Source organism: Microcaecilia unicolor, chromosome 12 (genome assembly GCF_901765095.1).
Source record: "Microcaecilia unicolor chromosome 12, aMicUni1.1, whole genome shotgun sequence".
Taxonomy (NCBI): Eukaryota; Metazoa; Chordata; class Amphibia; order Gymnophiona; family Siphonopidae; genus Microcaecilia; species Microcaecilia unicolor.
In genome coordinates, this window is record NC_044042.1 from 58,595,071 (window position 1) to 58,609,129 (window position 14,059).

General features: G+C 45.4%; 1 protein-coding gene across 5 annotated transcripts in view; it reads right to left on the reverse strand.

Moving 5' to 3' along the window:
- The window catches only part of FLI1 (Fli-1 proto-oncogene, ETS transcription factor), a 230,355-nt gene that overhangs the window by 80,724 nt on the left and 135,572 nt on the right, over nucleotides 1–14,059 (reverse strand). For 4 of the 5 annotated variants that reach the window (XM_030221797.1, XM_030221796.1, XM_030221798.1 and 1 more), the window contains 4 exons: nucleotides 8,145–8,210; nucleotides 5,948–6,010; nucleotides 4,631–4,678; nucleotides 850–2,670 (listed from right to left, as the gene is read on the reverse strand). In XM_030221797.1, the coding sequence (XP_030077657.1) occupies nucleotides 2,141–2,670; nucleotides 4,631–4,678; nucleotides 5,948–6,010; nucleotides 8,145–8,210 (707 nt within the window). In that variant the 3' untranslated portion in view covers nucleotides 850–2,140. Of the gene's footprint in view, nucleotides 1–849; nucleotides 2,671–4,630; nucleotides 4,679–5,947; nucleotides 6,011–8,144; nucleotides 8,211–14,059 lie in introns of those variants that run through there. The other variant, XM_030221799.1, reaches the window with a different exon arrangement.

Consider the following 14,059-nt stretch of genomic DNA (forward strand, 5'->3'; position numbering starts at 1 on the left):
CTGTGGCTGCTTTTTCTCATGCGCGACCTGAGGGGAAAAGCAACCTGCAGGGGAAGGCATTGCGGCAGACTGTGAAGAAGAGTAGCCTGCTGTGTCTCTTCCTCAAGGTCCTCCCCAGACTCCATGGAGAGCCCGGCGCCAGAGTTTTCTGTCTCCTGCCCCTGTTGCACACAATCACCCAGGTCCCGTCAGGAGCAGGACAGAGAGAGAGAGAGACCCCGGTGCCGAGCCCCTCTTGGAGGCCCAGGCCCAGGGAATTTTGCCCCTCTCTACCCCCCTTCTCGGTGGCCCTGTTCTTTTGAGGCATTCCTGATAGTGTGCTGTTTCCAATGGAATAGCAGATCTCAGAGAAAGTGGGTGCAAATTTCTACAGGTAATTTCTTTTCTGCATGTATTAATCAAAACAAAACTATTTGCATAGTCTTGCTTTGATTATTGGTACAAATTCCACTGTTAAAACCCACCCATGGGATTTGAAACAAGGGGGTCCTTTTACTAAGCTGCGGTCAGCACTATTGTGTGCATACTGCTTTTTACAGGGGCCTTTTTACTAAGGTGCGCCGAAAAGTGGCCTGTGCTGGTGTAGGTGCATGTTTTGGACATGTGCAGGTCAATTTTTCAGCATGCCTGGAAAAAAGCCTCTTTTTTTTTGTGGCCAAAAATGGACGTGCTGCAAAATTAAAACCAGCGCGTGTCCATTTTCAACCTGAGACCTTACCGCAACCCATTGACTTAGTGGTAAGGTCTCACACGCTAAGCGGGCGGTAAGCAGTCAGCACACATAAACCGCCGATTACCACCAGGTAAGCGCCACACGGTAGAAAATAGAAAATATTTTCTACCATGTGTTTTTGGCGCAAGTCAAATACAGAATTACCGCTCGGGGCATGTGGTAGCCAGGCAGTAGTTCCAATTTGGCTTATGTTAGATGCACGTAGGCGCCAATGTACTTTAGTAAAAGGGCCCCATAATGTCTTACCGTAGGGTGCATTCAGGTTCCCCATGGTAATTTTGGCGTCAGCACACACTACCCATGCACTAAAATATAGATTTTATTTTTAGTGCTGAAGGCTGGTCTGGGGGCAGAGGGTAGGTGTGTTCATCGCCACGTGCTAACTGGTTAGTGAGTGAGTCCTTACTGCATTCAAAATAAGTGGTGCTAAGGACTCACATGTTAATGGCCACAGGCTAATGGGAAAATTAGCATGTGACCATAATAGGAAAAAAAAGCAGAAATTTGGCCATGCTGTAGAAATGGCCTTAGCGCATGGGGTTGACCTGCGTAAGCACTCGCTAGGACACTTTTTGCCACAGTTTGGTAAAAGGGCCCCCAAAGTGACTAATTTGATTAATTAACTCCAGATAACAGCAATACAGCATTGACAGTGAATCCAAGGCAGCCTAATATACTAGTGTGATGGCTATTGTAATGTCATTCTCAATGAAAGACTTTACAGACTGCCCAGAATATTGCTATCTTTTTTTTGAATTTGTGCATTGTTTTGTTGCTTTTATAGTGGGCAAAAAATTATCTTTTAGCTATATTTGCAAAATCTTTGCAAGCCCCCCTTTTAAGCAGGTTTTCTTTGTCCTGTTCTTTGATAATCCTTGATCCATTCCAAAATCCAGCACACATGGTACCTGCTAGAATGTATTTTTCAATGCCCATGACATGTCTCTAAATCTACAGATGTATCTTTTTTTTTTCCAGTTAGGTTGAAAACTTTATTGGCCTTAATATCCTGTTCCAGTTGACATCCAGTGTACCAGATTCTCATAAAATGACTTCCAGAACCAAGGTATAGCTGGTAAATGCTCAGCTAACTTTCACTAACAATAGAAGGTGATTCCTTTTAGACCTTCTTAATGTCAACGAAGTGGCTTGTGGCAGTGTTGTTATTTATTGCAGGAAAATGCTCAGAAACTATTCCAGGCTTGGCTGAGCAACCTTCATTGCCATGCTGAAAATTCTGATAAAAGTGGAAACCAAAATACCAAAACTAAAAAAAAAATAAAAGCTTGGTCATACCAAATCCAGTTCTTTTCAAAGGCTGCAATATCCATCAAAGATCTGAAGTGTTCAGGAAGCCAAGGATGTTCAGCTAGTCTGTGAAAGACCATTCAAGTCAAGAAGAACAGTCTAATAATAGCTGCCTAAGTGTGATGGTACGTGGGTGTTTGGGTGACGCGGCACATTGGGGTTTGGATAGAGATTTCCAGTAGGGGAACTCCAATATGGTGAAGCTGCTCCAAAGAAGCCTGAGGAAGTGACAGGCATTGAGGAAGGATGAGAAGGGACAAAGTTCACTTTCTGTTGATGAGCATGATAGGGAGGCATATAAGAGAGCTCTGATGGATATTTGTACATCGAAGTCTCAGTTGGGTGAGGCTGGAGAGCTTGGGCAATACCATGAAAGTCAAACTTATAGGCATATCTCTTGCCATGTACTTTAGTCATAATGTTTTTGTCATAATAATAACGGAGAGCTCGGCTCAGCTTGTCATAATTCATGTTAGGCTTGCTCTTGCGTTCCCCCCAGCGCTTGGCAACCTCATCAGGGTCCGTCATCTTGAATTCTCCATTGGTGCCCTCCCATGTAATGCAGCTGGCATTGGAACTATCTGAAAGCAACTCAAGAAGGAACTGCCACAACTGGATCTGCCCACTGCCTGCAAGAAGAAAAGACTGCAGAGTGAGCCAGACACAATTCAGAGTCATACATCCTTACAGAGCTAAAGACAAACTAGTAGAAACTTCCTGGAAATTATTTCTACAAGTACTGAAAGGGAACTCAAGGTTAGTTTCTTTTTTTAAATTGCATTTAAGGTCCAGCAGAGTTTTGATAATCTGACGTAAATGGGACCAACAGATGGTTGAATAATCAAAAAGTCAGTTGATACAGAAAAAGTGGATGAGGGATAAAAGAGACGCATACTGAATGCATATTTCAAAAGAGGAAGCAGTAACAAGAATTTACAAGCTTAGAGGCCCTTTACAGAGTGGTGGTAAGCCCAACGTGAGCTTACCACTTGCTATTCCAGGACCACCGCTGGACCAACGTGGCCGTCGGCAGTAATTCTGGATCAAGTGCACACCATTTCCAGGGGGAAAAAAACACAGAAATGGTTAGCACAGCGGTAACCTGGTGGTAATCGGGCATTGCCACATGCTGCCTGGTTACTGCGGGAGCCCTTAGGGTTCCCCACCACATGGCCACGTGATGAGTTTTCTTACCGCATGGCATTTTGTTTTTGTGGCTTTTTACCTGATGCGGTTAAAAGGGTCCTGGTGCGAGGGAAAAACAGCCCCCACCGCTACTGCAGGGCCCTTTTACAAGCAGCTTATTAAAAGGACCCCTTAATGTACTCAAAAACCTGGCACTACTACCTTTTAACTAAACGCAACACCAAGAAAGACAAAGAAACCCGCACACATCTCATTAACGATGCTGTGACGTTACCTAGGTATGTTGGATAATCCAGCATGTCGGATAAGTGAAGGTTAGATATACAAGACTCTTTTGTACTGACAAATGTAAGGTGTGCTGTGGTTCTACAGCACACTGCAGAAAGCAATATTATGTATAAGGATGTCAAGCCAAAAGTCACATGACTATGTATAGAAGGATAAGTGAGCAGATAAATGACAGAAAATCAAAAGAAAATGTACTCTGGCAATTGATAGCGTTTCCTTTAAAAAACAAAAACCCACAAGGTGTCAAAGTTTAATACAAAACACATGTTTTCCTAGGGCTATACCTTAAAAAAAAGTGTTGAAAAAAAAGACGTAATTAAAAATAACCAACCTCAACAATCCCCGTTTACTAAGCTGCGCTAGTAGCTGGTGCAGCAATTCAAAATGAATGAGCTGTGTTGGAATTAGTGCATGACAGTCTCTGGCATGGCTTAGTAAACAAGGGGGTAAATGTATTCTAGGGTTGGAATTTTATCATCATCAGTCAAAAAAAAAACCCAAAACAACTCCACTCATCACCCAATATCATAAGGAAACTCTCTTCCAAAAAAAAAAAAGAATAAAGTTCATTGCCAGCATTTATGGCAGCAAGCAAAATGCTGGATATTCTGGTGGATTAAATATTGCAATATTCCTTTTAATGAGAGATGAGGTTTGCATTAAGGGGCCCTTTTACAAAGGCCTTGTCGCGCGCCAATTCAAAACTGCCCAGCGATGTTTCCCACCCACAGTGTGCAAAGCAACTAGAGAGCGTAATACAGTATACAGAAAAAGCATAAAAAGGAAAAAAAAGCAAAACTGGGCCTTCAAGACTGAGACAACAGGAGCCCTTTATTAAGATCAGACCCGACACGGGCCGTGTTTCGGCGTAAACAACGCCTGCCTCAGGGATCTAAGTTTAGTATCAAGATACGCAGGTGGGGGGGCTCAACCCCCCACTAAAGAAATTTGAGAAACTCCTGTAGAACGCCGTCAGTCAGTGAAAAACTGGGGTATGAGTCAGTTGAATTCAATTTGCTATTTTGTTGGGTAAATAAAGATAAGTGGGTTGCTGTAAGGGTACTGATTGAGGAAAACATTCCAGTGCTCTCCTACATTGTTTTTAGACATCAACATGAGTGTCTGTACATTCTTGACTAACTACATTGGTCTTACCTGGGTTGGCTAGCCGACTGCTGGTAGGTCCCAGGATCTGATAAGGATCTAAACAAGAACAAGAGTTACTCTTTAAAAAAAAAAAAGAAAGAAAAACACCTTCCAGTGGGCAAATCCCACCTTGCATATTCCCTTCACCATGCATATTCCAAACCTTTTGCACATCTGTACCCACCCAGTGTGCCGCTCTTAATACAAGCCAACAGTTTGCTATAAGGATTCTAGGGGTCCTTTTACTAAGGTGTGCTGAAAAATGGCTTGCAGTAGTGTAGGCGTGGGTTTTAGGTGCACGCCAATCCATTTTTCAGCTCGCCTGTAAAAAAGGTCTTTTTAAAATTTTTGCCAAAAATGGACGTGCAGCGAAATTAAAATTGCCGCGCGTCCATGTTGGGTCTGAGACCTTACCACCAGCCATTGACCTAGCAGCAAAGTCTCATGCGGTAACCAGGCGGTAATGACCTATGCGTGTGAAATGCCACTTGGCGTGCGTCTGATAGGCAAGGCAGAAATAAAAATTATTTTTCAGTCGTGCGTATTGGACTTGCGACAACAATGAAAATACCGTAAGAGCCATGCGGTAACTCCATTTTGGCACACGTTGGGCGTGTGTAGACACTTAAATATGTTAAATAAAATTGGAGACTGGAACATTTCCAATGAATGAAAGTAAGCTTGTTACCTAGTCTGATCTGAGATGTAAGGATTACAAAGCAGAGGCATAGCCAAGGGTGGGCCCAGGCCCACCCACTAGCAGCACACCTGTGATGTGGCTGGCAGGGATCCCCAAGCCCAATCAGCCAAAAGCTCCCAACAACTGTCCTTCCTGCATACCTTATAAATAGCAGATCTTCACCTGCAGCAAGCAGCGACTGATACATACTGTTCGCACTGGCCCTACAGCCTTCCCTCTGATATATTCCCACCTATGTGTAAACAGGAAGTTGCATCAGAGGGAAGGCTGTGGGGCCAACATGAGCAGTGTGTATTAGTTGCTGCTCGCTGCTGGTGAAAATCTGCTACTTAAAAGGTATTCAGGGGAGGGGGATATTTGAGAGACCATATGGTATGCAGGTGAGAGAGGGAGAGACCAAATCACTTGTGGGACAGGGCAGAATTCTTCTGCCCACCCATGTTGGATCTAGGCCCACCTAAAATTGGGTGTCTGGCTACGCCCCTGTTAATACAAAGGTTTGCTTGTCTCAAACATAACACCAAACTGTTGCATATTGTCTATGTACACATGAAAATAGTACATTAGGGTATTAATCCCGTAAGAGAGTGCACACTGATGACCTCACTAATACTGAACTCCCCTACCTGGCTGGGGTCGCGGCTGCACTGTGCTTTTCTTCACATTCTCTGTACATCCGATGGGAGGACCTAAACAGGGAGGAGAAGTGGAAATCTTAGAGGTGGGAAAACTGAAATTGGGAGCATATGAGGGTAACAGCAGCAATGTGGAACTGGAAGAGGTGACTTCATCAGGACCCCACACTCCACTGACACAGCAAATGCAAATTCTGTGCTAGGTTCTCCTTGGAACAATTAATTCTTCCATGTGATGCTGGACAATTACAAGGATCTACTGCAAAATCTTTTCCCTCAACAGCATTTCACAGTGCTAGGATAGTCAGAGCATGTCCATCCAGTCTGCCAGTTACACTGTTTTGTTACTGCATAGTGGAATGGCTCAGGAAGCTCAGAGTGTTTATTTCCTGAGCTTACCCTGCCAGCTGTATTTTGATAGTTTCAAAATGCCAGCCCTTAACTCTGAACACAGTCACTTCCACTGCAACCCAAACCTCTCTGGAGTCTCTCTCTTTTTGCCCCCTCAAACCTTCTTCCAGTTGCTCCCATCCTTCCAGATTCTCCTCTCAACCCATTTGTAGTTTGATAAAGGGGTTAGGAGTGATCCTGAGTTACTCCCCCCATAACAGTGCCTGTACAGGAGTGGTGCCTGTTAGACCAGCATCATTTTCTTGTATGATAAACAGTGAAATGGCCCCGGCCTTGAGTCAGTTGGTACATTCTGGAATAGGTACTGGCAGGGCAGGAGAGATTGAGGATTGCTTCTGCCTCCTGTTTTCACTGTGGATGGGATAAGAGGGGCATGGGGGGGGGGGGGGGGAAGCTATGGGAGAGGTTTTTGTTTGTTTTTTTCTATGAGGTGAAGTAGGAAGAAGGCCTCTGGACCAGACATTTATTTTATTTTGGTTTGCATTTATTTTAATTTTTAACAGTTTTTTTTCCCATTTTATATATAAATGAAGCAAATAAAAAAAATGAAAAACAAAAGCAAAAGTGAAATGAAAATCTTCCCTCTGTGCATGTATAAATGCTTCCCAAACCTAATCTGATGACTCCAGAGTTGGGCTTTCAGGATATCCACAATCCCTCTGTTATCCATCTAGTGGCAGTCAGTGATTTTTAAGATGTTGACTGTCGTTGGCTGAAATTGACCTAGATATTCAATGCCAGGTCTAACTTGGGCACTGGTGTTGAATATCCATCCAGGTCTTGCCCAGCTCTCAAATGTTATCTGGATATGGCCAATATTCAGTGCCAGTACCCAGATAACCATCTGGGCAAGTTAGGACTGCTATTTGTGTGGTCCTACTTGCCCAGATAACTGTCTGGGCAGTGACACTGAATATTAATGATGCCTTGATCAGTGGTGTAGCCATAAGTGGGCCCACCCATTTTGAGCTCAGATCCAATCAGCAGTGGCACACCTTTGCTGTGGTTGACAGGGATCAACCCATGCCCTGCCAGCTGAAGGTTCAAGGTTTCCTTGGTAGCCAGAACTCCTACCAAGCTCAGCAGTTGGCAGCAATGTGCCTGGGTCACTATTCACGCTCAGTTTTCATGCTTGCATGTGATGATGTTGGTGGTTCAGGGATACTAAAGAGAAACAGGAGAAGAACAAAAATGTTCTTCAGAAAACAGAGAAAGCAAAAAGCGCAGACAGCCAAGGAGGTAAGATGTCACTGGAGCCACACTTGAATGTGGCATCATTATTGCTTTGGCCATCTTTTTACTGGCTCCGAGCCACTGCCAACAACTGCTGAGCTTGGTAGGAATTTTGGCCACTGGAGGAGGGGGGAAGGGAGACCAGTGGCAGAGAGAACATCACGTGTTTATCCGCTTTGGGTTCAGGTGGTCTGGCTACACTCCTGGCCTGGATAACTTCCAGGTCCACCCTGACTCCGTTACGGACTACCCAGATAATGCTGTGGTGGTCTATGCTAATATTCAGAGCCAGTTAACTGCTGCTGAATATTAGTGATGGGGGATGGCCAGCATAATTTAAATGGACAGGAGCAATGTTCACTAAAACCATTAAACTGACCACCTTACATGTGCTGATATATTGGTGATATCCAGTTCTTAATTTTTTTGAAATGAGACCTAGTGAAGATAACATATTGGTTTGAATTTTGCCATTTCATTTTTTCTAATGGAAAAATAATGGCTTCCATTTTTTGGTTCCAAGCGAGTGTGAGAAACAACTTACTTTTCGTGGAAATTGAGTTTATGTTGTTCCCCCAGCCCAGTCTCCTGACAGTATCATAAGAGGGATCTGAGAAAGCAAGGAAAGCAAGAGTGAGTAGCAGGCATCCTGTTCTTACCAAGAGGTAGATGCACTAAACGTTTTTCATCGTTAAATGAGCCCTCAGGGAAGAATTTCCTATCCTTTCCATGCACTTAAGCCTATTTTCCGACGACAGTAGCAGCTAACGAAAACGGAATGGAGATGAGCAATTAGTGTGAAAACCCCATTGAAACGACATGCACTAACCTTTTCCGATTGCCTTTACGCAGGAAAAAGGCAGGAAAACTAACGAGAGGTCTGGACCTCTCGTTAGGACAGCTCCATGGCAGGAAAAAATGTTAAGTGAAAAAATAAACAAACTTTGAGCCAATCCCAGCGCATTAGCAGAGCTAAAAGCGCTGTGATTGGTCCAAAGGACCTCAGAAAACACATAAAAAAATAAAAATAAAAAAAGGATCGGGAGGGGGCAAGGGCGCTCATCAGGAGCGTCCTGTACGGACGGCCTTGCCCCCCCCCCCCCCGGCTGCTCCCCACTTTCCGCCGCTCCCCCCACCCCGAAAAAGCAAACTTCTAGAAGCCCCTGCCCCCCTCCCTTCCTCACTACTCTCTCACGTCAGCTCCGCCTCCCGACATCCGCCATCCGTGCCCCGCCCCCTTTTGGGGTCGTCGCCGCCATTCCCCTCCTCCATCGGGCCCCCCTTCCTCTTACCGGGCCCGTGCAGCGCCTCTCTCCTCTGTCCGAAGGCGCTGCACGGGCAAGAAGAAAGCTGAATCAGCTGATGCCTGCCTTCGCGATGGCGCGTCTTTCTTCTGCTGCGCCCGCCCCTGTCTGACGTCAGTAACCTACGTAGGTTACTGACGTCAGACAGGGGCGGGCCCAGGAGGAGAAAGACGCTCTATCGAAGCTAGGCGAAGGCAGGCATCAGCTGATTCAGCTTTCTTCTTGCCCGTGCAGCGCCTTCGGACAGAGGAGAGAGGCGCTGCACGGGCCCGGTAAGAGGAAGGGGGGCCCGATGGAGGAGGGGAATGGCGGCGACGACCCCAAAAGGGGGCGGGGCACGGACGGAGGATGTCGGGAGGCGGAGCTGAGGTGAGAGAGTAGTGAGGAAGGGAGGGGGGCAGGGGCTTCTAGAAGTTTGCTTTTTCGGGGTGGGGGGAGCGGCGGAAAGTGGGGAGGGGGCAGGGGCTGCTAGAATTTTGCTTTTTCGGGGTGGGGGGAGCGGCGGAAAGTGGGGAGCAGCGGGGGGGGGGGGGGCAAGGCCGTCTGTACAGGACGCTCCTGATGAGCGCCCTTGCCCCCTCCCGACCCTTTTTTTTTATTTTTGTTTTTATTTGGGAGCCATGTGCTTGCGATTTGACTGTGTTTTGACTGTTTGTGGCATGCGCAGAGCAGCTAACATAACGCTTGGCTGCTCTGCGCATGATTTGGGGGCCGATTAACGATGTGTATTGTGATTCTTTGATACATTGTACGTTTCACTACCGATCTCAGCATGTGTGACTTTTTTTTTTGGTGCATTTTTCGTTATTTTAAAATCGTTAGGGACTTTAACGATTTAGATTTTTTTACGTTTGGTTGCTGCATCTGCCTCCAAGTCAAAAACCATTGCGGGTTGGAACCAGGAAAATGAGAACATATAGTGGAGCACTGCACTGCCCTACTGCTTGAGTGACTTTGGCAAGTCTGAAACTTGCTGGCCTCCCTGTTACATCATTCTAATGGATTTATATTTACTGGAAACACTAGCAGAAGTAAATAGCATCAGTGCTAAAAGGCTAGAACCAGTGGTGGATGTATGGAACAGCATCCAAGTGATACCAACAGAGGAAAACTAGGGTTACTCAACTGTCTCTATTTTTCAGGAAAGACTGATTCAGTGCTGGCTTTACTCCTATGCACACATACACTTGTAGTTCGGCTTTGCTTAGGAAAATCAAAAGGTAAATCTGAACTACAAGTCTATACACACAGTGTGGTAAAACCAGGACTGGGCCAACCGCTGAAAAAAATGGAGCTAGTTGGCAATCTTTGATTTTTTTTTTTTTTAAGGGGGAAATATTCAGTTCATGACAGTAAGTAGTTCATAAGCAGTTTCCAGCTCCTTAATGCTAGCATATGCATGGCTCCTGGCATTGAATTTCCAGGTACGTATGCAGACAAAGAAGTTAACCGGGCACTGGCCGATACTCAGATTGGTGCCGGTTAACTCACCACATAAAGAGGCCCTTTTATTAAGCCACAGTAAGCACTAGCACCAAAAACTACTGCCACGGGACGCACTGAAGTGTCCTGCAGTAGTGTGCCAATCTGTGCACACTAATCCCGTGCTAAAAAATAGTTTTCAATTCTTGGTGCAGGAGGTGTGTCTTTGGACAGAGGCTAACCGGGTAGCGTGAATATATTGCCACACGCTGCCCAATTAGCATGGGAGCCCTTGCTGCCTAAACAGGTGGCAGTAAGGGCTCCCACAGTAATAGTCATGTGCTAATTGGCCATTACTGGTAAATGTACAAATGTGGCCATGTTACTGCCACGCTAAAAGTGGCTGCAGCACACGGGAAACCCATGTGCTACAAAGAGCACCGGCCACTTTTGAGACTTTTCAGTGTGGCTTAGTAAAAGGACCCCAAATTTAGGACAGCTCTTTTGCTGTCCTAACTTTAAGTGCTTACTTAGCCAGTTAGTGGACGGAATATTGCTGCTAACCAGGTAAGTTGCCCCTCTGTCCTAACACCACCCTCAGCCTAGCAGTTAGGGGATATATTTTCTAATATATTTCCACTATCCATGATGTATTGTAAGCCACATTGAGCCTGCAAAGAGGTGGGAAAACGTGGGATACAAATGCAATAAATAAATAAATACTGTGTCAAAACGATGGAAAATTATATTCATGCATATGTCATGTACATGACTGTGCCTGATATGTAGATACAGCACATAGATTTTAGTAAATTTGGCAACTTGTTCTTTTTCATTGCAAAAGCATCACATTAAACAAGGGTGCATTCTTATTCCCTGAGCAAACTGTGCATTTACTCCATTGTCTATGAACAGTAATGGGTATCACACCATGCTCACCAGTTCTGCAGAGATACACTCTCAGGCCAAGCAGAAGCAGGTCACAGCCAGTACTGCCATGCAGTACACAGGCAGAAGAAGAAGAAGAAAAAAAGAACTGCCCGCCCCAGCCAAGAATGAAAAAAGCTGAGATTATCTAGAAAGCATCCTAAACAAGATGACACATTTCATTTTAAGAGCCAGAGATGGACTCTGGGACAGCACTGACTGGGCAGCATCCCCCTGTGACTTTGGGTTTCCTGCCTCCCCCTCCCTCCTCTCAACTTCCAAGACAAAGTTTCTTTGTTTCCAAGTTTGTGGTAGAAACACACACATTCACACACACACAAGGGGCAGCCTCTGAAGAGGGTAAGATAGAAAGCAGACAAAACATTAACTCTGGAATTTGAAAGGAAAATGATCAGAAGAAAAGAAAGACTTGGCTACTGTGTACATCATGAATCATAATTCTCATTCTAGGGACAAGGAATACTTTATTGATGGAGTAAGTAAATGTCAATCATACTTTTGTGAACTGGATGCAGAATCAAAGCCCCTGGTAATCAAACACACGAGGCCTTTTCAAATAGACAAGACAGAAAAAGAGTGGGAATAGGGAATAAAGTAAGGGAGAGCTAAGGGACAAACAAAGGCAGGCTGCTATTGGCCAGTGTGGGACCTAAACTGAGTCAAATGCTGAATGAAAAAGCCAAGTTTTTAGAGTGATTTTAAAGTTCTTCAGCGATGGCTCTGCACGAATTGGGAGAGGAGGGAATTCTATAAGACAGGGGCAGCAAAATAAAAAGCCCAGTGGCATTTGGCTTCTAACTGGGCGTGTTTGGGACCTGGAAGCACTAACTGATGGCCATTAATCAAATGGAGGGAACGTGCTGGTGCAATTTTGATACGATGTTAAGTACAATAACAAATAAAGCTCCCTTATTTGTTCAGGTTTTTAATATTTAATATAATCATCTTTCTGACCTCATGTGCAACTTTCTTTAAATTAGTCACCTTACTTTCTAATTCCTCTTACTCTCTTACCTATTTATATGTTCCACCTTTGCTTATACCCTTTACTGTCAATTCAGATGTTCTATTACGTATTGTGTTCACATTGTAAGTAGTATACTATCAGGTTATTTTCGAAAGAGAAGGGTGTCCATCTTTCGACACAAATCGGGAGATGGGTGTCCTTCTCTCAGGGCAGCCCAAATTGGCACAATTGAAAGCCAATTTTGGGCATCCCCGACTGCTTCCCATCGCGGGGACAACCAAAGTTCCCGGGGGCGTGTCGGAAGCATAGCGAAGGCGGGAATGGGGCGTGCTTAACACATGGGCGTCCTCGGCCGATAATGGAAAAAAGAAGGGCGTCCCTGATGAGCACTTGGCCGACTTTACTTGGTCCATTTTGTCTTGTGTCCAAGCCTCAAAAAGGTGCCCAAATTGACCAGATGACCAATGGAGGGAATCGGGGATGACCTCCCCTTGCTCCCTCAGTGGACACTAACTCCCTCCCACCCACATAAAAAATATTTTTGCCAGCCTTTATGCCAGCCTCAAATGTCATACCCAGCTCTCTGACAGCAATATGCAGGTCCCTGGAGCAGTTTTAGTGGGTGCAGTGCACTTCAGGAAGGCAGACCCAGGCCCATCCCCCCTACCTGTTACACTTGTGGTGGTAAATGTGAGTCCTCCAAAACCTACCAGAAACCCACTGTACCCACCTCTAGTGCCCCCCTTCATCCCTAAGGGCTATAGTAGTGGTGTACAGTTGTGGGGAGTGGGTTTTGGGGGCTCAGCACACAAGGTAAGGGAGCTATGCACCTGGGAGCTTTTTCCTGAAGTCCACTGCAGTGCCCCCTACGGTGCCCAGTTGGTGTCCTGGCATGTGAGGGGGACCAGTGCACTATGAATGCTGGCTCCTCCCACGACCAAATGGCTTGGATTTGGTTGTTTCTGAGATGGGCTTCCTCGGTTTCCATTATCGCCGAAAATCGGGGACGACCATCTCTAAGGTCGACCTAAATGTTGAGATTTGGGCGTCCCCGACTGTATTATCGAAACAAAAGATGGACACCCATCTTGTTTCAATAATACAGGTTTCCCCGCCCCTTTGTGGGGACTTCCTGCGAGGGCGCCCCATTCGATTATGCCCCTCCAAGTTACTATAACCAACTACAGTGGTGGAAATAAGTATTTGATCCCTTGCTGATTTTGTAAGTTTGCCCACTGACAAAGACATGAGCAGCCCATAATTGAAGGGTAGGTTATTGGTAACAGTGAGAGATAGCACATCACAAATTAAATCCGGAAAATCACATTGTGGAAAGTATATGAATTTATTTGCATTCTGCAGAGGGAAATAAGTATTTGATCCCCCACCAACCAGTAAGAGATCTGGCCCCTACAGACCAGGTAGATGCTCCAAATCAACTCGTTACCTGCATGACAGACAGCTGTCGGCAATGGTCACCTGTATGAAAGACACCTGTCCACAGACTCAGTGAATCAGTCAGACTCTAACCTCTACAAAATGGCTAAGAGCAAGGAGCTGTCTAAGGATGTCAGGGACAAGATCATACACCTGCACAAGGCTGGAATGGGCTACAAAACCATCAGTAAGACGCTGGGCGAGAAGGAGACAACTGTTGGTGCCATAGTAAGAAAATGGAAGAAGTACAAAATGACTGTCAATCGACAAAGATCTGGGGCTCCACGCAAAATCTCACCTCATGGGGTATCCTTGATCATGAGGAAGGTTAGAAATCAGCCTACAACTACAAGGGGGGAACTTGTCAATGATCTCAAGGCA